The 27,472-nt window shown below is 39.7% G+C and overlaps 3 protein-coding genes across 4 annotated transcripts in view; 2 read left to right on the top strand and 1 right to left on the bottom strand.

The window, feature by feature from the left end:
- The first annotated feature begins 1,766 nt into the window (after window positions 1-1,766).
- si:dkey-103j14.5 (isoaspartyl peptidase/L-asparaginase) lies at window positions 1,767-9,130 on the top strand. The gene is made up of 7 exons (XM_044373641.1): window positions 1,767-1,896; window positions 2,802-2,998; window positions 4,316-4,458; window positions 4,860-5,023; window positions 5,598-5,716; window positions 6,386-6,496; window positions 6,709-9,130. Exons 2-7 carry the CDS (start codon window positions 2,812-2,814, stop codon window positions 6,915-6,917), a joined length of 933 nt encoding a protein of 310 aa, XP_044229576.1. The 5' UTR covers window positions 1,767-1,896; window positions 2,802-2,811; the 3' UTR covers window positions 6,918-9,130.
- A 418-nt stretch (window positions 9,131-9,548) lies between these two features.
- On the top strand, window positions 9,549-24,631 carry phf3 (PHD finger protein 3). Its single transcript, XM_044372010.1, has 16 exons — window positions 9,549-9,685; window positions 10,982-11,232; window positions 11,917-12,033; window positions 12,140-13,457; window positions 14,315-14,591; window positions 15,023-15,074; window positions 15,927-16,047; window positions 16,163-16,319; window positions 16,437-16,553; window positions 19,789-19,911; window positions 20,008-20,152; window positions 20,249-20,435; window positions 20,523-20,670; window positions 20,777-20,866; window positions 22,499-22,694; window positions 22,784-24,631. The coding sequence occupies exons 2-16, from the start codon at window positions 10,998-11,000 to the stop codon at window positions 24,571-24,573; spliced, it is 5,073 nt and encodes a 1,690-aa protein (XP_044227945.1). The 5' UTR covers window positions 9,549-9,685; window positions 10,982-10,997; the 3' UTR covers window positions 24,574-24,631.
- Window positions 24,601-27,472, bottom strand: part of eys (eyes shut homolog) — a 171,832-nt gene continuing 168,960 nt past the window's right edge. For both annotated transcript variants that reach the window (XM_044372008.1, XM_044372009.1), the window contains one exon: window positions 24,601-27,333. In XM_044372008.1, the coding sequence (XP_044227943.1) occupies window positions 26,141-27,333 (1,193 nt within the window). In that variant the 3' untranslated portion in view covers window positions 24,601-26,140. The remainder of the gene's footprint in view (window positions 27,334-27,472) is intronic.

The following is a 27,472-nucleotide window of genomic DNA, read 5'->3' as shown; positions in this document are numbered from 1 at the left end:
TTAATCTTGCATTCATGTGTGGCTGTATCTTTAAAGTAAAGCAGGCAGACTGAAATAAACCAACATACAAACACACATAAACCATGGCATTGAAGAAATTCAAGAGTCATATATAGCTACATATATATAAACAGTGAGAAAAAATACTTTTGTCATAGCTGAGAGCAGAAGACTTCACTAAGAAACAGACTATTGTAAGCACATATAAAATACTGAAACTATTTTCCAGGTGTTGCAGTTGATTTGATAGATTCTTACTGCTCTCTAGTGGTCAAAGTGCAGCAGTGCACATTTCACTGCTGTTTTTCAAGGATATCATTTCTTTTTTGAATATCTTATAAAATAGTGAAATTCCAGTTTGATAGGCCCACTTTATTTAAAATGTGTGTTCCTTTCATTTGTAATACTTAAGTTAGAGTTTAAAAGGGATGTTATTTTACATGTATACACATTTGTTTGCATTATTCTTTGTGAAGTAACATTGAGGGTGATGATGATGATGATGACTGTTGATTTATTTATTGTTTACACAATTAAGGAGTTAGTTTGCATTGTCCACCCCTGTTTGTGTGTACTAAGGTTTGTATCTTTGAAAAACATCTTTTTTCTGTTTAACACTCCTTTTTTACACCAGTCAGCTGTTCTGCCAGAAGCCCCACTGTCAGATCAATGATTAACAAGATCAGCAATAAGGTTAGGCATTCATAAATCATTAATGATGTATTTATTATTTACAGATGACTTGAATGTGGGGGAAACCTGCCACTATGCACTTTGTGATTGCTCAGATAGAAACAGAAAACAAAGCTCAGAAAACATTGATAATGGCTGAATACCATGTTGTTTTTCCATGCTGTTTATGAACTCTGTGGACACTTGAATGGAAGTGAGTCATTGTTATTATTTCCACCAGTGCATTTCTGCTTCGACAAATCAAAATATCTGATATGACAAGGGTCAATTGTTTACTCTGCCCTCTTTTTGACCCCTTTTAGCTCCCCCTTCGTCAAGCACATTAAAAATAATCATAAACTATGTTTCCAAACTAAGTGTTCAGAATAAAACACACACACACACACACGGTACAAAGGAAAAACAAAAAGGTTTTTGTTTGTTTATGTTTTTAGCACCCTTCAATGCTCATAAAGACAATAAATGATAGTAAATGTTATGTCCTCTGGTTACCTGACACTACAATGCACGGTTATCTATTTTGGTGATGCATATTTGTCACACATTCAGAAAATGGACAATAGTGACTCTTGAACTTGGACAAGAAGGGGAAAATCATTGTAATTATCTAATGGTTAACTTTTCCCCTCTTTCAAAACATAGACATCTTGTTTTGACGTCACTTCCGTTGTGTACTTGCAGCCTGTACGATGAACACTTGATCGATATCAACCGTTTTTAAGCACTTTCATCTTGAACTATACAATATCCAAAGCTGAATGTCTGAATGTTCGGAATGTTTAATAAAGAAGTTTAAAAAACTTTTATTTCAAGATTTTAATTATCATTGTTCAGGCTTTTATTTTGAAAGGTTTTACCGGACGTACTTGATATGAGTTTGCGGCATGGATGGTTCGCGGGCGCGTGAGGCTTTGTCAATACATCCAGGGGCTTTGCTTAGGTGGCGAAGTCTTGACCCGCCCTGCTCTGCCTCTGATTCGCTAGTACTTGTTGCCTTCGTTGGTGTGATTGGTTAGGGTTAGGCTAAGAATATCGGGGTAAGCCAATCAGAGGCAGAGTAGAGTGAGCCATGACTTCGCCATTCTAGGAAAAAAAAAAAGTTGGCGAAGTGTACACTTGTCTAACTTCCATGAATCACGTGACTATGGCGAGGACATTCTCTCACGGGAAGACGTGATTATCAGTAGAAGATCAGTGAGAAAGGTAAGACCATATTTCATCCCCATCAATACATGTTGATTCAAACAGGTGTATAACATGAATAACAGACAGCTGCTGTGTGGTTCACATGTATGCAGTCTGATCAGTTTAATACACAGTTTATAAAGTGTGTTTATGTATTACTGAGTGAGAGAGGCAGAGCAGGGGAGAGTTACCAAAGTATTCTTCACCATGACAAGTTAATTATGAGGGCTTGAAAAGACGCAATGCCTTTTATTGGGAATAAAGTGGAAGGGGAGAGAAAAACTATAATGGTAAGTAATACAGTAATAGTAGGTTAATTGGAGAGAATTATGAAGGTGTTCATTTTGCAGAGGAAAACAATGATGGGACAATAAAGGTATGATTCAAAGTAATCAAATAAAAGCACTTTGAGGACTTCTTGTCCATGTTAGCTTAAAAGTTTTTAAAAATGAATTCCTGACCTTGGAAACAGTAGCTGACAAAACAGTCTCACCTCAATATCCATTAAGTAGCTCCCACTCAGGAGCTTTTGATCAGATTTTGCTATCTTGATCTTGAGGTGTGAGTCTGTTTCCATGGTGAAGAATAGAGTCTGAGTTAAACTATAACTGACACACATGGCACAAAATTACCATTAAAAATCATTCAACCTTACCCCTGAGACAAAGGCACAGAGGTTTTATCATTATCTTATAAAGGCTTTCCACATTCATTCCTACAATCATTAAAAATGACTCATTTTGAATTACCAGTACAGTTTTGAATTAAATATTTGACATGAAATGGAACACTACAAATTGAAGGTCTTGGACAAGTGTAACTAAACCTGGAGGACACAGAAAATATTGTGTAGATATCAGTAAACCCAGTTTGTCTTTTCGAATGAACTTGTGTCCATAACCTGCTTTGCCTTTTTCTTGCAGGAATGTAAAGATGACAGCCGTCATAGTTGTACACGGTGGAGCTTGGGCCATACCGGATCATCTCGCCAAGGCCTCCGTTGATGGTGTGAAGGCTGCAGCATGTGAAGGGTTTTCTGTGCTGAAAAGAGGAGGAAGTGCACTGGATGCTGTTGAGACAGGCGTGAAGGCGCTGGAAGACAACGCTGTGTTTAATGCAGGTATACACAATTATTCTGTCATCTTATTAGTTTACAATTTTAGAAGCAGCAACTTTCTGTTTCACTCCGATAAATGAAGGAAACATTCTGCTGTCCACACGGCAGCCAATCACCAGCCTTTTTTGTAATGAATTAAATAAACTTAATATGCAGCACACTGTCTCCATCTCCTGGTGCTGACGCAAAACTCTGCACACCACCACCCACCTCTGGGTGAGGGGAGGTTATGTTGCTGACTTAATATGGGACTCATCCTCGTAATCTGGTATTATCCCAGATGGAGTCTGCACTAAAATCTAATCTACATTTTAGATTATGTCTGGAAACTATGCTGCCCTGCCCCAACTGTATTTCCTCCCTAAACAACATTTTCCCTAGACATGAACAACCTGAACTGTTGAACAAAATAACACACTGCTGGTGTTTTAATTAATGTTTGATCTTTTGGGGATGAGTCCAAAAGCCTGCATGTGGCTTTTTCTGCCTGAGTCCAGGACTGACAAAGACAACAACATAATTACAGAGTCCATGTATCCCACCCCCATCTCTAATAAACGACCTCTTGACAAAAGTTAATCCCTCGCCCACATGTCACAACAGGCTAAAATAAATTAAAAGTTGAACCTAAAATAAAGTATGTATGAGCCTTAAATATTTTTCAGTCAAGGTTTTTTCTTTACTAATACTTTACATAGTGATACATACCCTCCCCCTAACAAATACAGTTATGTCAGTGCAAATACAAAACAAATACTGTCAACATTCACCAACCTGAGTGTTAAAATATTAAATAAAACTTACTACATTTTTAGAAAATTAAGCTTCGTGAGAACTACAACATGATATATTACATAATCAGAAACTACCCACATCCCAAGTACTGTGCTGTGTTGCTGCTTCAGTATTGTTTTGTCACCACCCTGTGGACTTGTGAGGATGTATGCATGCAGCATACAATTGAATACATGGAAAGTGAGGAAAAGTTAGAATGTGATACATTTTTAAAGCGTTTTTGGCCATTTTAAGCCTTTATTACAGACAGTGGACAGAGGAGAATAAGACATACAACAAAGATCCCCTGGCCAGACTGGAAACAGGGTGTTTGCATGTTTGGTGGTTCAACCCCTGAGCTACGATGGCACCCTCCCAAAAAATGTGACTAATTGTGGCAAAGGTTTGCACTCCATCATGTGTCTTACAGTTCACAGTGGTTCTAAACACTTTACTGGCTCCAACAGCTGCACATTGAATAACTGTATCAAACATTAGTCTGAGCTGTTGTTTAAGTTAGTGACTAAATGTGACATGTAATTACAGGGCATGGAGCAGCACTAAATATGGAGGGGGAAGTGGAGCTGGATGCCATCATCATGGATGGAAAGACACTTGCCAGTGGTGCTGTGTCGTCAGTGAAGAACATTGCCAACCCTGTGTCACTGGCACGGGCAGTGATGGAAAAGGTGTTGTCTTAAATAATTGACTTTTGTCTCTATTTAAAAGAAACAATAGTAGATTACTAATGGTTAGAAAGGAAGTGATATGGATCATTTTTATAAATGTTTATAATGGCCAACAGTATTTGAATCCAACAGTCCGTTTACCATTCATAAAAGAAATCTTAATCCCATAGACCATTGTACTTTCACTAAGAAAATTAAATTGTTGTGTATCAAAAATTACCAAAAAAGTAATTATTTTTTTATCTGACAAATATGTAGGCCTAATATTGTTGGACCTTAAACTGAATTGGGGGAACTGTGTGGCAGAGAAATAGCAAAGTCTCATTGATTCTTGTTATTTGAAGAGTTATATTATCTGTTCTAATTTTCCCTCACATATTTGCTGCCATGGAAAATCTCAGACTCACCACAGCATGCTGACAAGCAGAGGTGCAAACCTGTTTGCAGAGGGCATCGGCGTGGTCACAGTTCCCACTGATACGCTGGTTACCGAGTATGAGAGAAAAGAATGGGAGAAGCATGAGAGTTATGTTACTGGTGTGTTGGAAGATTTCAACTCTAAGTGGTAGGTTGTGACTTTATTTTGACCTGTTCCTGCCTGCACTTACATTTCTTCATAAATCTCAAGACAACACCCTTTCAGCCTGAATAGTGTTGACAATATCCTGAAATATATAAACTCACTCCCTTTTCAGAGAATGCAGTGGGTGTATAAAAAACATGATTACATGTGGTCCTCTTCAAACCAGATGAACTGGATTTTTATGTTTACTTTGCCCAAAATCACACAATGTGACAATGTGACTTTGACACTATTAGGCTGATAATGACTTCTAGGTAAATGCCTGCTCAATTTTAAACAGCCCCTGTATTCTGAAAAGCTTGATGCTTTTATATTGAGCCATAGTGAATGAGAGGACTTATCAGCTACAGTAGTAATAAAATATATCTACTTGTAGTTTACAGCAGTGCATCCCTTCCTGACAGTCTATCATTCTGTTCCTTAAAGTTGATATAGAAAAGGTGCATTGTCTAGTTAAAATGCTCATTTTATAACGTAACCTATGTACACATCAAACATGGTGGATGTACATATATGTGCATTCTGTATTTGATAATATAACTTTTCTTCATTCCAGGGCACATGATACTGTTGGTGCAGTTGCTGTGGATTGTGATGGAAATGTTGCATGTGCTACATCAACTGGAGGGATCCGAAATAAAATGGTCGGCAGAGTAGGAGACTCTCCGATTATCGGTATGATTTAATTCACTTGCACTTATTGGACTCTTAAACACGTCTCTACAAAAGTTTTTGTAGGATGAATGTATCTGTCATACCATCTTATCTGTCATTTCTCTGTCGTCTATCTGTCATCACTCCCTGCCACCGTGTGGCCATTCAGAATGAATGATACTACTAACCACATCAGTACATCTGAAAGAACAGCTGCTACATAGCTGTTATGTGAGAAGGTTATTGATCAACTAACATTTGGAAGAACTGTTGAACATCATTGATGGTAGGTGACTGTTTTTAGCAGTTTAGAAAAATGCATTAATTGGAGCCAGAGAACTGTGATGAATGTTGCAGGGCCAGTTGCCATTTAAGTTATGTTGAATAATAAATACTGACACACCAGTGATAACTTAAATGAAAAATGAAAAACAGAGGTGTGATAATACACAGAGCTTACTAAATAATGGGCTTAACTTTTTATGAATCAGATCACATTTTATGAAGTCATAAATTGCTTATTAAAACAGGTTAAGATTAAATTTATCAACTGAATTATCTCTCAACTCTGTTATCATTCAATGTTTGTTGAGTTTCACTCCGTTAGGGGATAATAATGTGTGAAAATTCCTTATACAGATTAAATATAGTTGATTTAATGTCCTTTTCATGTTCTCTCTTGTGAATAAGGCTCTGGAGGATACGCAGACAACTTGAGTGGTGCAGTGTCTTGTACCGGCCATGGAGAGTCCATCCTTAAAATCACACTGGCCAGACTCATTCTTTCACATATTGAACAAGGTTAAGTATCACATTTGATGAATTTCTTCTGAATATTTAACCTCATGTACAGTCTTTGGGGTTACTTTCAAACTCTCTACGTGTTTATTTCACTGCTTTTGCCTAATGAAATGATCTTGAGGTTTTTAGAATATCATGACATGCCCACATATTCACTTTCTAAATGTCATTTGTTAGTTGACTATTTCATATTTCCATTTCCCCCTGCTCAGGTAAATCAGTTGCAGATGCTTCACAGTTGTCTCTGAGCTACATGGGAGACCGCGTCAAAGGTGCAGGAGGAGCTATCGTAGTTTCTCCATCAGGGCAGTGGGCAGCCACGTTTTCAACAGAGCGAATGGCTTGGGCAGCTGTGGAACAAGATGTTCTGTGGTATGGATTAGACCAAAATGAAAGATTTAAAGAGCAGCTGTCCCAGTAACCATTTTAACAGTCTTTATCCTTATCAGTCATAGTATTGATCCATGCAATAGAGAAACATAAATCAAATAATGCACATTTTCTTCTTTCTAATTTGTGATATCCAAGCTTCATGTGTTCAGTGACACATACATTGTAAAAGATGGAGATCATGAATGTTACACTATACAAGTCTCAACATCTGAGTCATGTTAACATTTAGTCTATACAATTGATAGCTGAATTCTGATTGCATATGACATATGCACATAGGTAAAATCAGAGCAAAGAACTGCAGCATTGGTGGATCACTCTTTAGAGACTGTATTAAAGGTACATTATATAAGATCAGACTGTGAACAATATAATTGAATGAAAGTAATCAGAAATGTATCTGTAAAGGTTGTTTCTCAAATTTGATAGACTGTTAATTTATGCCAGTATTCAAAGTCCTTGTATGAAGTTGATTCTGGTCATATTGTACCTTCTTAAATTCAACTTAAAGAACTTCTACGATTCGTGTTTTTTAATTCTGAGCCTTGGAATGAAGAAGTCTACTAGTTTTCAGTGCTGCCGTATGCTGAAAGCAGTTAACTAGTGGATAGGATAGAAAACCAGCTGTCATCCTGAGAGTCGCTCCCCTTTTTAGTAATTATTTATTTGATTAGTTGGCATTCAATAACAAACACTGAGTTTAAAGCTGAGCCAATTAATTGATACTGTGTGTCTGTGAAATGTGTCTGAGGGTTTTTCTCACCAAATGTTTTTCAGTGTCATAAATAGCTGTTTTTGATGCTCTTCAAGCACCTTTAGTGAAATGGACTGTTACCGGGTTGTTAACATAACAATGGCCTTATTCATCAGCCTCTACTTCATTTGGCCTGCAGTATTGTTGGCCTCGCTTCATCCTTTGAAACAATGGCTGCTCAACTAGGAACAAAACTCTTGCTGTTAACGAATGTGATTCAGAATTATAATTAGATAGGATGATCATTTGCTCCCATTGTGACTGAAGATAGAGGGGCAGCTCTGAATGACTGAGCTGCCCCTTTATTTAAAAACTAGTCAAAGAGAAAAGTACCAGTTTCATGTTTTTATAACACTTACTGACAGTGATGTCACCTCCTAAACTGGACAGTTTATTTTTTGTAGAATTTGTAGTAACATTTTCATCAATATAGCATAAATATAGTATAGGTAAACACAAAAATAATGTACATAGACACTGACAACATTATCAGAACCTTGATTTGGTTCATTAATTATTGTTATCTGGAGAAATTTAACATGAAATTCCATCAGCAACAGTTGTCTTTTATGAATCTATTGTTCTTCCCATGCAATATTTAGAAAATATATCCTAATCTTACTTAAGAAAGAATATTTTTCTATTTTCTTAGGAGGGTGAGGTATGATGTAACCTTAAGGGGAAGATTAATATTGGTCTGAAAACAACAAACAGTTTACGGAAAAAAAGAAGCTATAAATCTGTGTTCTGTTGACAGTAGCTTCAAGGGATAAAAAACAATTTCAATCCTCATTCTTTTTGGTTCTCAGAGTAGGCTGAGTTATTTCTGTTGCTCATATTGTCACAGAACCCTTTATGTAAAATTAATTCACGTGCATGTACAATTTTAGTGATGGTACTGTATTCTGTGTAACTGAAAAAATGTCTGATTGTGTGATTTCCTAAAATGATAATACAGGATAAGTAAGTCAGATAGTCAGGTGCTCATATAAACGTTGAAACTCGTTTCCTCGTTTTGAGCAAAAGTGTATTTAGAAGTTTATCTGAAGCTAATATGAGGCTTCAGCTGTCTGAGTTAGTCAGATAAAGTGGAAATCCTCCACATTTGCAGACTTTTTAGTGAAACTGCAGATGTACAGGTTTTTCCTGTTCAGCTGCAGTGGAAGGATTGTAACAAAAAGAGGGAATTTGGCACAAAAAAGTCTAACTTTGAAAGATATTGAACAGGACGAACAATGATTGGCCAGTATGAACAGGACGAATGATTATGATCGGAAAAGCATGTGTCAATTTGTACACCTGAGTTATTTTAGGATGGATTTGGAAAACTGTGAACCTATACCATATGTGTCTTATTTTACATGAGGGGGAGAAATTACAGTAGTATTTTTGAACAATGTAGAAATGATTTAACTCCAGGCGAGAAAATGTTAAATGTCTCTCCTTATTTCACTTTGTCACGGAAATAAACTCAACAGTTGAGCACACAGGGAGCCTCTTCTTTGTCAGTGTGTGAGCGTTTTCTCCCATATGGTCATTTCCAAGTGATGAATGCTTTTGAAAAGTGGACCAAAAACAACACATTTTGCCCTTAAATGGGGAGTTTTTCCTTACCGCTGTCGCCAAGTGCTTGCTCATGGGGGAATTGTTGGGTCTCTGTAAATTAAAGAGTACGGTCTTGACCTGCTCTATGTGAAAAGTGCCTTGAGATGACTTCTGTTGTGATATGGCGCTATATAAATAAAGATTGATTGATTGATTGATTGATTAAATACAATAAACCTCCCTGAAGTCTTTCTACAAAAGTGTAAAGATTGAAAATCCTAATGTATATGTGTGTGTCGTGTGTTTTTGTGTGTGTATGTGTCTACAATCAGTTGCTGTGCTACCTATAAACACTAGCCACGTGACAAGCAGCGCTGCCTGTCAGGGGCTTTGCAGCAGCGGGGCGAATGACGGCAGAGTTAGGGGAAGTTACTGGGAGCTGCTGTGCTAGTATGTAACCTTACATGAACTGGATACAGCGTTGCAGTGAGAAAGAGGTAAGAGACGTATACATATGAAAGCTCGTAAATATCCATACAGCAAAAGTTAGAGCATATGCATGTGGGCGTGATCATCTAACTAGCAGCAACCAGGCTACAAGCAAACTTGGTATCTAAGGCCTGTGCTAACGCGAGCTAGCCAGCCTGGCTGACAGATTTAACACCGAGCTGTCTTGACTTCATATTTAACGCATTTTATGCAACATATTTCAGCGTTTCTGGCACACGTATTTGTTGTGTATATATAGAAACAGAGCTAACGTAGTCTGTTTAGGTGTAGAGTTGCCTTGGGTGGTAACTTCCTCCACAAGTTACCGTTAGCCTGCTAACATATGAGCGTGTTGTTGTTAGCCGTGCAACGTTAGCAAGCTAACCAGCAAACAACTCTCTGGCACCAGCAGAAACTGGTCGCTTCTATATGGACATGAAGTAATATAAGGTGATATTAAATTGTGCCGTCAAGTGACCTGTACTAGACTAAACTAACATAGTGTAGGTTGTGTTTATGCACTATTCACTTCTGGCCTGTTTCAGGTTGTGCAACTTATTTGATCAGCAAATGTTACACTGCGGGTCATTTAACATGAAGTTGGCAAAAAAAAAAAGAATTCACTAGCACTTATAAAAACAGATGTTTGGCAGTGCTCAAATTTCTACTAAACCTTGTTGTCTGACGGAAATTGTTCAAACTGAGATGCTGTCAACGTTGTTTTAACGTTGCAGGAGGTCAGTAAACCATTTAGCATATGGAGCTGATGCGGGAAGCCCAGAAGAGAAGTTTTTAGCTTTAAGTCAAGCTATGTTTAACAACTGTAACATATACTTAATGCACAGATATTTAATCTAATGTGACAGCTATCCTCTACAGATGATACACAGACACTTGTTGTAACTTAATTAACGCTGTAACATTATTAATACTGTATGCTTCACTGTAGTTCACACTGTTTCTTGAACAGTAGTTTTGCCTCAGATACAATTGAAGCACACAGTGGTCCCCTGAGCCCAGTGGAGTGCACTCTGTGCTGCTGGGATGATGGTACATAGTAGCTTGTAGTCTTGAAGCATTAAAAAAAAAAAAGGTTATTAGAGCCTGCTTCTCATGCAGTCACGCTCAGTAGTTTCACCTGTTTATAAACATTTCTTGTTTATCTTTCTGAGGATTGTTGTGTTGTGCTGTGTTCGAATACACTAAGAGAAACTAAACCGGAGTCACATTCCTTGTATGCGTAAACATACTCGGCCAGTAAAGATTGTTGTGATTCTGATTCTGCCTGTGTTGTTTCCATACAGGAAGGCAGCAGCATTCATGGATATTGTGGACACCTTTAACCATTTAATACCCAGTGACCAGTTGGATGACTCCCTGATAATAGGCCAGAACTTGGAATGTGAAGCCAGTAATGAGTTTGGGCCAGGACTCGGACTGGAAGATTCACTGAAGAACATGCTCAGTGACAAAGATCCCATGTTTGGATGTGCAAGCGCTCAATTCAATCTGCTGGACAATGAGGACTCCACTTTTCCAATTGCTAGCTCAACAGGTATGTCTGCAGACAGCAGTGTGTAAAAATAACACACATGTGGTTTCAAATCAGGACTAAATTCAAAAGCAAAGTAACATATTCTATCATGTAAGACTTTATTATAAAAAGCTGTTCATAATGAACTGGTATAAAAAGCATATACAGCTAGTGTTGGGCGTGAAATGGCTCATTCATTCTTCAGCAGTGATGGTTTTCTGTGATGTTTGTGCTCAGTTTTCAATTTTACTTTTTAGGTGGTTGAAAAAGAAAACCATGTAGGTCACCTAGGTCTCCTTAGATTTAGATATGCAGGCAAAATCCTGACCTTGTTATAAATGCCTGTATGTACACAACTATTTTAATTTCATTGTAAAGAAATAAAACCACAGTTAGATATTACAAAATTTAAACAGTGTTTGTTTTACTTGAGCATTTATGTTTTTAAAAAATCATGACACTGGTTCTTGGTCAATATATTTTGTATTGCTGAAGGATGAAACAGCTGAGGGAAATTCTATTCTAATAATTAGTTTGTTGATTTTTGTTTTTTTAATGAGTTTTTTATGTGCCAGTGTCAGTCAAATTACTTGTCAACCGTTGTAATTGACTATTGCTGTTGAAGAATGTTTTTGAGTTGATAATTTGGCCCTTACACTGATACATTAAAAGATAAACTTCATTTATTTGTTTTTGTCGTGGCAGGTCTTGATGACGGTTCAGCATCCACAGGCCTCAGCAGTGAACTGACAGTTGCAGAGACCACAAAAGTCAAGCGGCCTATCGGCAGGCCGAAGAAACGTCCTTGTAATTTAGAATTAGGTAAGCCTGTGCTCATCTAGATCTCGATTTCCACCATATGAGGCCTTTTTAAATTAGATATGAAGTGACACATTTTTCTATGTTTTGCTTCCTCTTGTTAAAACAGAAAATAGTGGCGGTCCACAACCTGCTAACACACCCGCCAACATCATGACCAGAGGACGACCAGGAAGGAAACCAGCCAACAGGCTACAGAGGTCTTTTCTGATCGAGAAAGGAGTTAAAGGCGCCCAGCTGAAGAAAGAATTAAATCTGGGAGGGCGTATCAATGTTAATGATCTTGATGGTGGATTATGGCTAAAGCCTTCAGTTGTATTAAGACGATTGACTGTTACAATTGGAGGATTTAAGATCGAGTTACTTCCAGGACCCTCTTACACACAAAATATTGATGTAAGCTTTGAGGATGGTTTGACGTACGGTGGGGACATTGGATATGCCGTGTTGCCTGATGATACTGTCAGCGTTCAGAATCCTGTACCGGAGAATGCGGCAGAGACGGATGTAAGTGAGAAGAGCTCTGCTGATGATGCACCTCTTGGGCTGGGCCCGTATGTGAATCCTAATGACGTGCAGACAGCCAACGGGACTGTAACGGGGAGCGGCTGCACGCAAGAGACAACACTTGACAGTCAGAGTGTGTCTGAAAAGCACAATCCAGCCAATAAAGAAAAAGATGGCATCAAACAACCACAAAACAATGAGAACAATGGAACTACTGTTAGTAATGAGATGGATGTTAAGGAAAAGCAACAGACTGTGGACAAAAATCTGCTTAAGTCTAAACAAGGACTGACTTCTAATAAGAACAAGAGCTTGGTTTCATGTAAACCAAGCAACGCGATTAAGGGATCTAAAGTTTCCCAAAATATGCCATCCAAAGTTATCCAAAGAGGAGATCTGCACAAAATTAAATCTCTGAAGGAAAAGAAAAGCATTGCACCTTTAAAAAGGCCTGGAGATAACACACAAAGTGAGCCTGCTACTAAAGTGCAAAAGATACAAGGCACAGGAGATCTTAAAGTGAAGCCAAAGTTGCCAAGTACCCCCAGTCCCACAGGCAAGAAGATCCCATCAGCTGTCAACCGTGTTAATGATCAGCAGGGTCCAACCAAACCTGCTCATTCTCACAACAGCGCCAAAGTTGAGACCGCTCAGCCGACACACGGCCGTCCAGGCCATTCTTTAAAAACACCTGAAGAAGGAGGGCAGGAAAAGGCTAAAATGAAAAAGCCAGAAAAGATCCTTCAAAGACAAAAAAGTAAAAACGCAAGAAGCATCTCTGTGGACGAGCCGCAGCTGTTTATTCCGGATAATGCCCCTGTTGTGAAGAGGGAAAGTGCTGATGAGCAACCTGCTAACAGTGAGACTGTATGGGATGGAAACAACTGCTGTGGTCTGTGCAAGAAACACCATAACAACATGTAAGTGTTGCACTTCACCTAAATATACAGAAGTACAATATCAGAGCTCTAGTCTAGGCAGTTTAATTATTCAGCCTCAATTACTGTATATTTTAGGTTTAACTTGACAGAAAAAGATATTTAATTTGACAGCTGTTTTTTTTTTTCTGTTTGTAACAAAACTGAACAACACTGAGTTACATTTTCTCATGGCAGCATCGAATATTTGAGCGGTTTTAAGAATTAAGACAAAAGATGTGATTAAAGCTGAAACTAAAAATGATTTTCATTATCAGTTAATCTGCAGGTTACTTCCCTGATTAAAGGGTTAATCATTTTGTCTGTAAAACATCAGGAAACTGAAAAATACCCATTACAATATCCTAGATCATAAGGTGAATTCTTCAAATTGCTTTGTTGATGTGACGAACACTTCAAAACCTAAAGATTTTCATGTAAGACACGTAAAAGTGTCACATTTAAGAAGCAATAACCGTGCAACGTTTTGCATTTTGTGCTTGAAAAATTACATAAACGATAAATTAAGCATCAGAATACTAAACAGATTAATTTTCTGTTTATCAACTAATCAGTGAATTGCAGCTCTAATGATGATAATGACGATGAAGGGGAAGTGAAAGCCAGTGAGCCACAGCATTTACACAACGGAGGAGGAAATCTCTTTTTATTAAACAAAGACCATGGGACTGCGTTACAGTCAAATGCTCTGTTGTCTGGTTAAAACAAGCAGCTGTTTGAATAAACAAAAAAGGAATTTAAATATTGCTCTCAGTTTTGGTTCTATGGCAGAGTGCACTCAGGTGCTCACAACGATCATTTGCAAACACACCTTTTTACAATGGAACGGCTCTTTTTAGGTTCATGGTAGGCTGCGGTCGCTGTGACGACTGGTTCCACGGTGACTGCGTTGGCCTCGACCTGACGAAAGTACGTGAAATGGAGGAGGAGGACCAGATGTACGTGTGCTTGAAGTGCTGTGAGGAGGAAAGCAAGAAAGTGGAGCCCGAGGCCCAGAGCGCAGCCAAGCCAGAAATAAAGACTGAAGTACAGGATCATAAGCTGCCACCCAAGCCCAAGCCCAAGCCAGGACCCCCCCAGACACTCACATCAGGGGGGGTCAGACCAGTAAGAAAGGTAAGTCATGTCATTTTTTTTTTTTTTTTAATAAAGCTGTTTGATTGTGTATTAAATAAATGTAAATCTTTTATTCATAAAGGATATGTTGTTATTTGTTTCCCCCAGCTAATTCATCCTCTGATATTTATCATAGCCAGTGTTACCAGTACATAAGGGTTTGTTGTGTTTTTTGCTTTTTGCTCTGCCCGCACACAAGGCTTACACAATGGTGTGTGGTTAACATGGTGTACTCACTAAGCTTATGTTCTCACGTAAAACTCACTTGTTTTCTAAAGATCTCATTCTGGGTTGTTTTTTTTAACTTTGGCAGTGAGGTATTGATGTTTCATATGTAATATTTTCATGTTATCATTTTTGTTTATAATATGCTTTCTAAATATGTGGCAGTATTAATAATTGGGCCTTTTTTAATTTCTTTCCTAAAATAGGAATCTGATAGAAGGCAGTCCATGGACCTGAAAGAAGCAGCTCATAAAACAGGTATTTTTTGTAAGGGTTTTAAATGTAAATAATCACATAATTCATATTTTTGTTTTTTTCTAATACCCTGAGGTGGCTTAATGGCCAGACTGAGTATACTGGTTTCATGGTTCAATGTTGCTACGATATGTTAAACAAAATCAGAATGAAGACAATCACAAAATATGACTAAAAATTGTTTTATTTTTTAAGAGTATACATAAGGTTGCTATAGGTGTCTGTTACTTAAATTGGAAACTTTTGAAGACCTTTTTATAGCGGCAGTTCAGATAAGACATATGACAAATTTCCTCATCAAACATGCCTCAAGACTACAGTTAATTATACAGTGTATCTGCACATCATTGGAAAAGAAGAACATAAACCACATTTCTGAAACCAGTGTAATCATTTGTTGGTGACAGGTTTGAAACTTGACACAGTCTGATTTTGTCATAACCTCCCCAAAACCTTGACACTGTTGATATTTTGAAATATAACACAGTTCACAGAAAATGGCAACAGAGAGTGAGGAGGACATTTTCGGACTTTGAAATACTGTTGGACATAATTAAAAAACATAAATAAATAAGGGAGTGTGTCTGTAGGGTCTCTTAAAATAGCTGTAATCTATGTTGTGTCAGTTCTGTTGTTCTGTTTTAGTTGTGATGAACCCCACCTGCAACTTGATTTGTTCACATTCTTTGTTCAATTCAGAATAATAAAAAATACCAATGTCCTTTTTGTTAGAGATTATAAAACAGCAGAAAATTCAAACATCTCAACCATATATGTCACATGTGTGTGTGTGTGTCATGGAATAACTCTGCATTGAAACTCAATACTGAATCTCAGTACATATTGTCTTCTCAGGTGTTCACATGAAACTAGAGACAAGAAGTAAGACTCCATCTTCAGCTTCAAAGAAACCTGCATCTGTGGAAGAAATCAGGCGGAGTGTGCGTGAATCTCTCAAAGAAATCCTTATTCAGAGGTAAGAATGATTTAACATTGTTTGAATGCTAAAATGTACATTTGCCTTTTTATTTTAAAGCTTTACAAATAATTACCCAAGCATACCAAATATGTGATGTTTTCTACTTTTTTAGGTTGAAGGAGTCTGATTTGAATGTCTCAGTGGAGAGGGCCTCTGAAGTTGCCAAGAAGACTGAGAGAGAGCTTTTTCACTTGTATAAAGACACTGAAAACAAATACAAGAACAAGTATAGAAGCTTAATGTTTAACCTCAAAGATACTAAAAATAATGTAAGTACAGTTTTGTACTATTTCCATGCAAAATCAGTTTCTCAGTGTTGCATTTCAAATTCAATACAAAGTACTCACACTTGTTTTGCCTTTATTTATTTTAATTGTATTGTTTAGGTCCTGTTTAAGAGGGTTCTCAAGGGGGAGATATCTCCTGCTAATCTAATCCGAATGAGTCCTGAGGAACTGGCCTCAAAGGAGCTGGCTGCCTGGCGACAAAGAGAGAACCGACATGTGAGTAATGTTCAAATCATTTCTGTAGTTTTCTTCCAATTCTGTTTCATAAATTCACGACAATAGCTCACAATGGGCCTCATTCACTAATATGTGCGTAGAAATGTTCTTACTTTGCGCGCAAAATAAGAGTCCATGCGAAATTACCGTCAGATTCAAGACACGTCGACAGGTGCTCGCCCGCAATTTGCAATCAGCATACTGCTACACCCCCATTTCTCGATATAAGGAAATACATTTGCTTGGTGTATCATAGAGGAAGTGGTGAAGTTGTTGTTAAAGAGAAGCATGGCTCCCAAAGCAAAAAAGCAGAAGAATTTTACGACTGAAGAAATTTAAACAATAGTGTCTGAGATGGAAGCCAGAAAAGGTACACTTTTCTAAATTGTTTCCTTGAGAGTGATGATGATAAAAAAAACAACAACAATGCGGTTTAGGCTGCAATAACCGAGGTGGTGAATGTTGTGTCCCCTGAGATATGCACTGTGGCTCAGGTAAAAAAGAAATGGTTTGACATTAAAGTTGATGCGAAAAAAAGAATAATAAACCAGAAGAAAAGAAGCAAACAGGCGGAGGACAAGGACCACCTGATCTGTCAGCCCGAGATGAGACTCACTGTAATTATTGGACAGACATCCATAAGTGGGATACTTCCAAGAAATGAGGGTGAAAGTGATGACATGCAGCACAGACTTTCACCCAGAGGTTATTTATTTCATAAATAAAATAAGATATTTGCAATTGACTGTTTTTGTAAATAGCAAGTACAACGCTATCAGGATAACATTTCCATTTTATTCAAATAAAAACAGCAATGCAAACAAAACTTCAAATTTGAATTGTAGTCCCAGATGATGCTGGAGTGTAGGATGACGTGCCGTCAACATCTCACTCCCAGCTGCCAGCCACACAGTCCACTTCCCAAAGCATGCCTCAGGAATCTCGTCGGCATGCCAGCGTCCTGACTACCAGCTGTCCACAACCAGCAGGCTCTCGTGGATGCCGTAACGTCAGGCATGAAAGACATCATGAAACATTGGAACAATTATTGGATGTCCTCACTTATAAATAAGTGCATATTTTGAAGTGTTGTGTGTTTCATCTGCTTCAGAAAAATGTAGATATCCTCAAGATACAGTATGGTATCCTACGTGTTTGTGTCCAACATGGAAAAGCCAGTTATTTCGTAACAGTATTACTCAGTTTGCCATTTTAAAATTAGGCATTTTAACTTACCGTCATTAGAGATGCTGCATTAAGTCATGGTGAGCCTGAACTGGAGCCCTGCGGGGAGATCCCACATTTGGTTGTGCGTCATGTGGCCTGCAGTCTAGTTGCGGCTCTCATCCAGGTGGTAGGGGAACGCCATGAGCCATTGCAATGTTGTGAAGGACACAGCATGCCAGAATGATCCTGTACACCTTCTCTGGGGTATAAAGGAGCTTGCCCCAGCTGTGTCCAAACACATCTGACGGCCCATGGGCAGCCCAAAGGTGCGCTCTATTACAGCGCGTGTGGGGGGCCTGCACATGGCACCTCTTGAGGGGTTAAGGGATTGGCAAATGGGGTCATCGGCCATGTTTTTAGGCCATAGTCACATTCGCCTAAACAATATAAAATATTTTAACATAAAGAGAATAGAGTGTTTAGATTTAATAGCCTACATAAAAGATGCTCACCAACAAGCCATCACATCGTTTCTCACAGCTCCTGCCTCCAAACACATTCCTTCTGTGCTGTTGTGTAAAATGAAGGAGTCATGGGTACCTCCTGGCTATTGGGCCACAGCGTTGAGTATGGGGCAGTCAGCATCACAGATTACCTGCACGTTGATGGAATGGTAATTTTTACGGTTCATAAATTGGATGGAGTTGGTAGCTTTGATGCGCTTGTGGGTGCAGTCTATTGCTCCAGTAGTGTTTGGCATTCCAGCAGTGCCATGGAACCCCCTCTCCACACTACTCTTGATATTGTTCATCATAAGGGAATTTAACATGGTTGGGCATTAGCCTTATGATGGGTTGGCACAGCTCAGAGAAGGTTGTGAAATCCCACCCTGATCTGCTGTTTCCCTCTGAAATGTCCCTGTAGCCAGAAAACGGATAGTGGACTTGAACCTAAGAAGGTAAGAGCGGTGTGTCTGATGACTTAGATGCTGCTCCAGGGCAGCTGCAACAAAACTTGTCTCAGCAGTTGGAAACGGCTGATAAGCCATTTGTCACTCCCTTCAAACTTGTGTCGGTCTCTGAAGATGCGCTCTCTCCTGAAGGCAGGGGCTGTAATATCTTCCAGCAAGGCTAGATATGCCATCTTAAAGGCCTTTACACCGGGGGTGTGACGAATAAACGACACAGAAATGCAAAATACTCACCTGCAAATATTTGCATCAAAACTAATCACACTGGCAGTGATATGAATTTGTGACAGAAACACAAGTCAGCGACAGCTCATTCTTCTGTCAGTCAGCCTGGTGAAGGCAGTTTGTCTGGCCGCTGTCCTCTCAGCTCCCCAAGAGCTGCACCTGACCGACGGCTGCTTCTGTGGACAGAGACACTGAACGCAGATCGGAGTTGGTGTGGATTGAACAGATATAATGCTCTCTTCTTTTGTCATGAGGAGGACAAGATCATCATCACTGGATGATGTCAGCATTGATGATCCAATTGGTGGGAGTAGCTGATCATTTAAGGCCAACTCAGTAAAAACGATGAAAACCAAAACTGTTACATTTCAATATGGACATTCTCATATACTCCATTGTAAGCTAGGACTGGGGCACTCAGTTTTTATAGTTGAATATTTGAATTATGACAATAATTGATGAGGATGAAAGGGCATCAATTTCATGGTTATTTAATGCATTTGCGGTTTTAATATGCTATGCATTTAGTTAAAAGGTCTGTGTTTACATTTTCTAAGACAGCTAGGTTTCATCATTTTTGCATGCACATGGTCTGAGGCAGTTCTAAATTCAGGTGAGAAAATATTGATCAATCCCAGATTTGTGAGTAAAATGTTCATACGCACTGTTTGTGAATGAGGCCCAATAATTCTGAAGTGAAAGTTAAGATCAAGTTACTTGCCCTTTTTAAGTTCTTTGTAAACAAAAAAATGAATTATTTTACTTTAATATCTTTCCTGTCGTTGATATTTTTGTTAAAATGGATGCCTCTATTTTGAAATGGAAACATTTTAGTGGCCCTCAAAAAAACAAATTTTGTTTTTCATGTTACAGACTATTGAAATGATTGAAAAAGAGCAAAGAGAGGCAGAGAGACGGCCGATCACTAAGATCACACACAAAGGGGAAATTGAAATTGAGAGCCAAGAACCAGTGAAAGCACCTGAGCCTGCAGAGGTAAGACTAAACATGAACACTGCATTATATTTCTACAAAAAAGTAAAGGAGGATGAGGTGTCTAATTGAATTTCTTTTTTTCCCCCCTTTTTCCAGCTTGAGCCTCCCCCCAAAGCGACAGAAGTCTCAGCAGAACCTCCAAAAACCCCAGAGAAGAAAGAAGAGAGTACCAAGACAGAGAAAGACACTACCAACCAACACAAATCTCACTTATTTGACCTACACTGCAAAATCTGCACAGGTATAAACCTGATCTCAGTCACTAAGCTCCTCTTTAATGCCATGTCATTACCTTCAGTTACCGACTTGCTGCGTTTTTTAAAAATATCCCTATAAGGTCGTATGGCACCCCCTGTGGAAGAATCACCAACCAAAGTGGTCAAAGTTGCTACTACAGTGGTTAGGAGGCAGTCCACCAAAGCTGACGAGACAAAGAGCACAAATCCACCTGCAATCGACGACGATCTGCACCTCACCGTTTTAGAGGAGAGCTTCCGGAGTGCTCAGTCAGGCTACGACGGAAGGTAAGCGGTCATTTCTGACACTTTGTATGGTTCTTGTGTGCCACTTATTTTTGGACAGATGTTTCATTGCTGCTATAATCGTCACAGATCGGATCATAAAGCCGGAAGAGATGAAGAGGCTGCTTTCCTTTCCAACTTGAAGTCCCTATGGCGAGGTTTCATTCATATGCACGCTGTGGCAAAGCTTGTGACCAAAGCTTTCCCTGTATCAGGCATTCTGGACAACTTGACTCAGGTAAGGTGGACACAATTGAACAAGTTTAGAGTTTGAACAGCTGCTGCAAAGTATTGTACATCATAAGTATGTAAGTAAGTAAAGTTTGTTTTCAATTTTTCAATAGGACCTTCCAGACAGCATTCAAGTTGGCGGGAGGATAAGTCCACAGACAGTGTGGGACTACTTGGAGAAGATCCGTGCAACTGGAACTAAAGTGAGTTTTTGGCAGCTTTCTTTTTAAAGGGATTATCCACCCAACTGTAATTAGGACTGTGCGATATGACGATATACAGACGGGTGACAAATTAAAGGAAACGCCAACATAAAGTGTCTTAGTAAGGTGTTGGGCCACCACGTGCCACCAGAACAGCTTCAGAGCACCTTGGCATTGATTCTACAAGTCTCTGAACTCTACTGGAGGGATGAGCACCATTGTTCCAAAAGATATTCCCTCATTTGGTGTTTTGATGATGGTGGTGGAGAGTTCAATTGGGTTCAGATCTGGTGACTGTGAAGGTCATAGCATATGATTCACATCATTTTCATACTCATCAAACCATTCAGTGACCCCTCGCGCCCTATGGATGGGGGGCATTGTCATCCTGGAAGAGACCACTCCCATCAGGATAGAAATGTTTCATCATAGGATAAAGGTGATGACTCAGAGCATTTTTGTATTGATTTGCAGTGACCCTTCCCTCTAAGGGGACAAGTGGACCCAAACCATGCCAGCAAAATGCCCCTCACAGCATAATAGAACCACCAGATCCCCTCACTTTAGGGGTCGAGAAGAGTTGCTCTTCTGTTTTTCCCTACATATCGCACTAATGCATGAGCATTACATTTATCAAATGTGTGCTGTCAACCACAATTTCCCTATTTACTGATGTCTTTCCCATAGATCTAAATACAGATGTGAATTTAGTCACTGTTCGCATTGAAACACAACAGCCAGTTGAACAGTCTTTATGACTGCAGCTCCTTCCATCTGTGCCCCAACAATGAACCCTCTTTCAATGTCACTTAGATATTATCCTCTTGCCATCTTGATACAATATCAGAATCAACTGGACCTGCTCAGCATTTTTATACAAGCCACAGAGCATGATTGGATGTTAATAGCTTAATTGTACCATGCAGTTCACCTGTGTGGAAGCATCTGCATTTGTTATGTTTCTTCAGTCATTTATTCAGGTTTTTCCTTCAATTTGTCATCCGTCTCTATATCGTGTGACGACACAAAAACATCTATTGTTTCATATTATGCTCTATTGTTTTCGTTGTATCGCAAGTTACTCTCTTTACGGCAATATTTTCATCATTTGGACTTACAGTAACATAACCAGTGTAGTCGTCTTCAACTCTCCACTGCTTACTGTCTCTCCTCTACTCCGCTGAGCCCCTCCCGAGGTGGAACAGAGAGCAGATGTTAACTAACACAACCATAAATGATGCAGTAGAGACTATATTTACTTGTTATTTACCTAATTTATGTGCACTCCTTTCATTTTAGCTTAGTGCTAGAGTTTCTACTGCATTTCTACGTCATTTATGATCACGCTACTCACCTCTGTGCTCTGTGGTTCAGCAAGGGCGGGGCTGCTCCTCCACACACATACCATGTGCACACTCTTTGTGGGCACAGACTAGAAACTATTTATTCATTGAATTCACAGAAAGTGTGCTATATCATGATAGGCATCTGTAATGCAATGTAATTGTAATGTAGAATTCAGATATTAAATGCTTTCATCTATAATTATATATGATTTTTTACTATAACTATTAAAACTCTTCTCCATAGAGAACCATTTTTACTGACACTATGCTTTTTCTTTTATTAAAGGAGGTGTGCCTGATTCGCTTCGCCCCTGAGACAGAGGAAGATGAGATCTCTTACACTCTTCTATATGCCTACTTCAGCAGTCGTAGGCGTTTTGGGGTGGTGTCCAACAACTTGAAACAAGTGAAGGACATGTATCTCATTCCCTTAGGTGCCACTGAAAAAGTACCACACCAGCTTGTTCCCTTTGATGGGCCAGGTAACCTGAACTCTCGTCTTTTATAATTACTTTCTCTCTGTGAATTAAACATTTCTGATCTTTCAAATTTAAATCTTATGATTTGACAGGTTTGGAAAACAACCGTGCCAACCTTCTCCTCGGACTGATCATTCGCCAGAGACCGAAAAGGGATTTCCTTCCTGTGGAAATAAACAAAACTGCAAGGAGTATTCCTGAAATCACACCAATCACTGTTTCCACAAAAGATACACAAGCGACGGAGGAGGAGGATGAGAAATTTTACCTCACTTCCTTGACAGCTGCACATAAAAAAGAGAAGGACAAACCACTTAACACTACTGAAGATGTCGATGAGCCAATTACAGAGTCTTTTGAAGAACCATCTGCATCAGAGGAGACCAACAGTCAGGAAGCCCAAAAACCTTTGCGCTTTCTTCCTGGTGTGTTAGTTGGTTGGGGTGGGGAATTACCACTTCCACCAGATGTCGGAGGAAAGCCTCCAACAACAGGAGATGACACCCAGAAAACCCAACCAGCTCCAAAAACAGAAGCATCCACTGGTGGGAACTCGAAAAGTACAACAGCTGCTGCACCACGAGAGCGCTTTGTCATTAAGAAGAAAGAAGCTAAACCTGTTAAAGCTGAACCGGAGCTCTCCATCCAGACTGATACATCTGCTGCTAACAAGCCATCAGGAAAAGACGCTGCAGCGGCGCCACACAGCGCGTCCGTCTCTCTGAAAGATAAGCCTCCAGATGTATCGACTGAAGCATTCCTGGCAAGCTTGTCAACAGCTCCGAGTGGGACTGAAACTAGTAGCACTGCTGCAGCAAACAAAGGTGACTCCTGCCTTTTGTCTGAAACTGAAAAAGGAACGACTGAAGGGAATTCTTTGTTGCAGGCAGATTCCCAGACTGCTTCAGATAACACAAATAGGTCAAAACCCCCTTTAAGTGGAATATTGAAAAAATCTTCTGCTTATTCCAGTGTGAATGAAGATAAAACAATGGTGCTACAAAAGGATAAAACCAGCCACCCAGCTCCTTTGAGTCCTAAACCTGTTCCTGTGTTGAGCAGCAGCAGACATGATCCAGTTACACCATTTCACCAAGGATTTTTACAGATTTCTCAGGCAGAGAAAAAACCTGAGCAACAAAACCAAACTATTCGATCATTCCTGAGTGAGAAGGAAGATCCTGGCATGTCTCAATCTGGTGCTATGGTAACTCCGACTGTATACCCTCCCACAGTCCAAGGACCACAAGCAGTGTGTTACCCAGAAGCCTCTCAGCTCCAACATAACTCAATAACAGAACCAGCTCTCCCAGTATACAACAGCGCTGCACCTTTCCCACTGCAGCAGCAACAGCCTCAGGTACCTGGCAGCTATAATTACCCATCTGGTCCTCCTCCTAACACTTTCTCCACCACACAACCCCAGGATCAGAACCATGGTACACCGTGGGCTCAGGATAGCGCTTCACATGCTCTTCCTGGACCTGAGTCACAGTACCCCGAGAGTTACCCCGAACCATCTGGCCGACCTCCCTCCCTGGCCAAAGTCAACAAGCGTCTAGAGGAGCGATACAGTGACCCGTGGGAGAGGCCACGAAGCACAGAGGACAGAGACCATGGGAGGCACAGCCACCACAGAGACTCCCATCACGGGAAAAAGAGCAGACACCACGACCGGGAGAAAAAACACGACCGCAGCCACAACGACAAGTACAGAGAGAGGAGTAGGCATCACGGACACTCAGACGACCGCTACGGTGAGAAGAGGAAAGAGAGGCACCACAGTGACGACTATAGCAGCCGTCACAAGGACAGACACAGACATCGACGGGACTCTGATTATGAGAATGGACGGAGAAGTTCAAAAGACAGTTACTCATAATTATGTTTTTTTTTTTTTTTTTTTTTCAAGTCCTGCTAGAGAGTGTTCGGAGCTCTAAGAAAGAGACTTTCAGCTTGTTGATCACTTGGCTGGTTCAAACCACTTCAGCTACTTGGGTTGCTAGTGGAGTTTTTTTTTGTTGTTTTATTCACCGATCTGCAGCTTATATGCCATTTCCCTCATAGAAGTTCCATTTTATGTTATTTACAGTGCAGCCAAAATGAGCTATCATTTCAGTGGGATTATGAAGATCATTATGTTCTCTTCAGACCAACTCAATATTGGAACATTTTCAATTTCAAATTTTTAACCTTTTTATTGTATATATCGTGTTCATATTGAGCTGCTGCACTGACCACAGATGATCAGTTAATGTTTTCAGTCTCATGGTAACATACAACTCAAGTGTGGATCATTTGGTGAAAAGTTTTAAGTTCAGACATTTGGCATGAATGTAACACATAAAACTTTTAAAGGACCAGTGTGTAGGCTTTAGTGGCATCTAGTGGTGAGGTTGGAGATTGCAACCAACTGAATACCCTTTCCCCCGTCAACCCCTCCCCTTCAAAGTGTGTAGGAGAACCAACGGTGGCTGTGAAAAACGCCAAAGGCCCTCTCTAGAGCCAGTGTTTGGTTTGTCCGTTCTGGGCTACTGTAGAAACATGGCGGTGCAACATGGCAGGCTCAGTGGAAGAGAACCTGCTCTCTGTCAATAAAAAGGGCTCATTCTAAGGTAACGAAAACACAATGATTCTTATTTTCAGATGATTATACACTAATTAAAACATACTTATGAATATTATATTTCATTTATGCCAAGTCTGTTCCGCTGCCACTAAATCTTACACACTGCACCTTTAACTGAGGACAGAGATCTAAACAGTAGCTTTGTTTTTTTTTTCAAACGGAGTTTGTTTTAAATTGCTTAAATATTTTATTTTATTTTACTTACTTTCTATTGAAGAGGTATGTATATTTTGGCTTGTAATATACATTAGAAATGAAGTGTGCCTTTGCACTGTGTGTTTATGTACAGTTCGTAATAAAGCTAATCTTTTTTTATTGTTGATTATAAAAAAAACACTTCTCATATTTCTTTGTACAGTAAATGTATTAAAGATAAAACCCTCTGAATACTGGATTTACTTTGTACTATTCTAATGATTTTTAGACTGTAAAGTCAATATCTTCTAAAACAGACAATCAGAGCACAGAGACATGAATTTGTGTCAGATGACATGTTTGTGAAATGTGTCCATTCACATTGAACTAGTGAGTGACTCTTTGGGATTTTGTGTTTGAGATATTATATCCAAATGATTGTATTTTATGCAGCTCCGACTGTCACTGTGATCCTTCAGAAAGTCACAAATTGACTGAGCTATACAGTGTAAAAACAATTAGTGAAATATGTTTTAGAGTGAACTTTCCCTTAAAAAACTACTGCCAAGTGTTAAAACACCTCAAAGACTAGTTTGACATCATAAAACACAACTAATAAGTTTTAGATCAAGTCACAAAGGAACTTTTCAAGTATTACAGCTGAAATGATTTACATTTTCTTCTACTATTCATTGCCTTCATAAACATTAAAGCCCTCACTATTTTTAAGAAACAGCAGTGGCCTGGTATCTTCAAACAAATAAACATTTCTGAGATTTCCTTCGAAACCTTTTGAAAAAATCCCAGATGTCACTATCGATACATTTCTGTACAGTTCAAATCCTCCAAAGTAAAGCTGCCCCCCATAGTTTAGGGCTACGTATCGCTCGAACGGGTCCACGTCTTCAATAAGGATCCTCTTATTGTTCACGAAAACCTGCATAATTGTGCTGTTAAAAGATATGGTGACGTCATGCCACATGTTGCAGCATAGTGTCAGATTTCTGAACATTAACGGGAGGGTAAGTCTCTCTCCGAGATTGACTGCAATTTTGAGGTGGCCTCTCTCAAGTCCAACTGCGAGGTAGTCGTCATCTTCCTGTTCTGCCTTTCCCATCCACGTGATCAAACTGTCATTTGTGCTCGTGCGAAAGCTGAAAGAAACCCGTGTGTATTTCAAATTTCTCGTGTTGTATCTTGGGTCCCAGTATTTCACATATGAGTTTCCCACAAACTTGAGAATATCTGTGGGTATTTCAGTGTCACAGTATCTCCCTCCCCATCCTAAGGGACATATGCAGCTGTATGATGTCACATTAGATGCAGCGCATAAGGAACCGTGTTTGCAGATGTTGCTCACACAGTTTACAGACTGGTTACACACAGGGCCGGTCCATGATGGTGGACATATACATGTGAATGAGTCACTTCCTGTTGCCCTGCAGCGACCTCCCTTTTGGCACACCTTGTATCCGCAGGCAGTTCCGTCCCAATCCCCTACGTTTGCTCCGCTTACAGCCCCCTTCTCATTTAACTCAAACTCTTTCCCGTTGAGAATCAGTTCTCTAAGGCCGCCAGTGAAGCCCACCGGCTCCCCTTCAGTTGCGTCTGTGGAGACTAAGCTCAGAGTGGACACGCCCCCGACAAAGATGTCTGTAGCAACATCAAGGGTGGTCATCCCCTCAGTCACGTTCTGTCTGGCCTCCTTGTTGTCCAGACTTAGGAAGCCTCTGTGACCAATACGGCCGGCCTTCACTGTGTGCCAGGTCCCGCCGCGCGAGTCTACTCTCTCAGCAGACTGCAGGACATGGGTGCCGTCCCCCAGATTGTATCGCAGCTGCACAAACCCAGACGTCAAGGAGAGGCAGAAGAAGTCTCCTGTAGGAAGAAAATAAAACAGCATTGCAGTAATGCATTTTATTAGTAAAAGTATTTTTACAGGGTTGGTTCGCACCTTATTTCTTCAGTAGAAAGTATAAAACTGTTGACAGCAGGGTCTGAATTATCAGAAAAAACA

Source organism: Thunnus albacares, chromosome 14 (assembly GCF_914725855.1).
Source record: "Thunnus albacares chromosome 14, fThuAlb1.1, whole genome shotgun sequence".
Classification (NCBI taxonomy): Eukaryota; Metazoa; Chordata; class Actinopteri; order Scombriformes; family Scombridae; genus Thunnus; species Thunnus albacares.
This window is presented reverse-complemented; position numbering and strand designations above follow the sequence as displayed.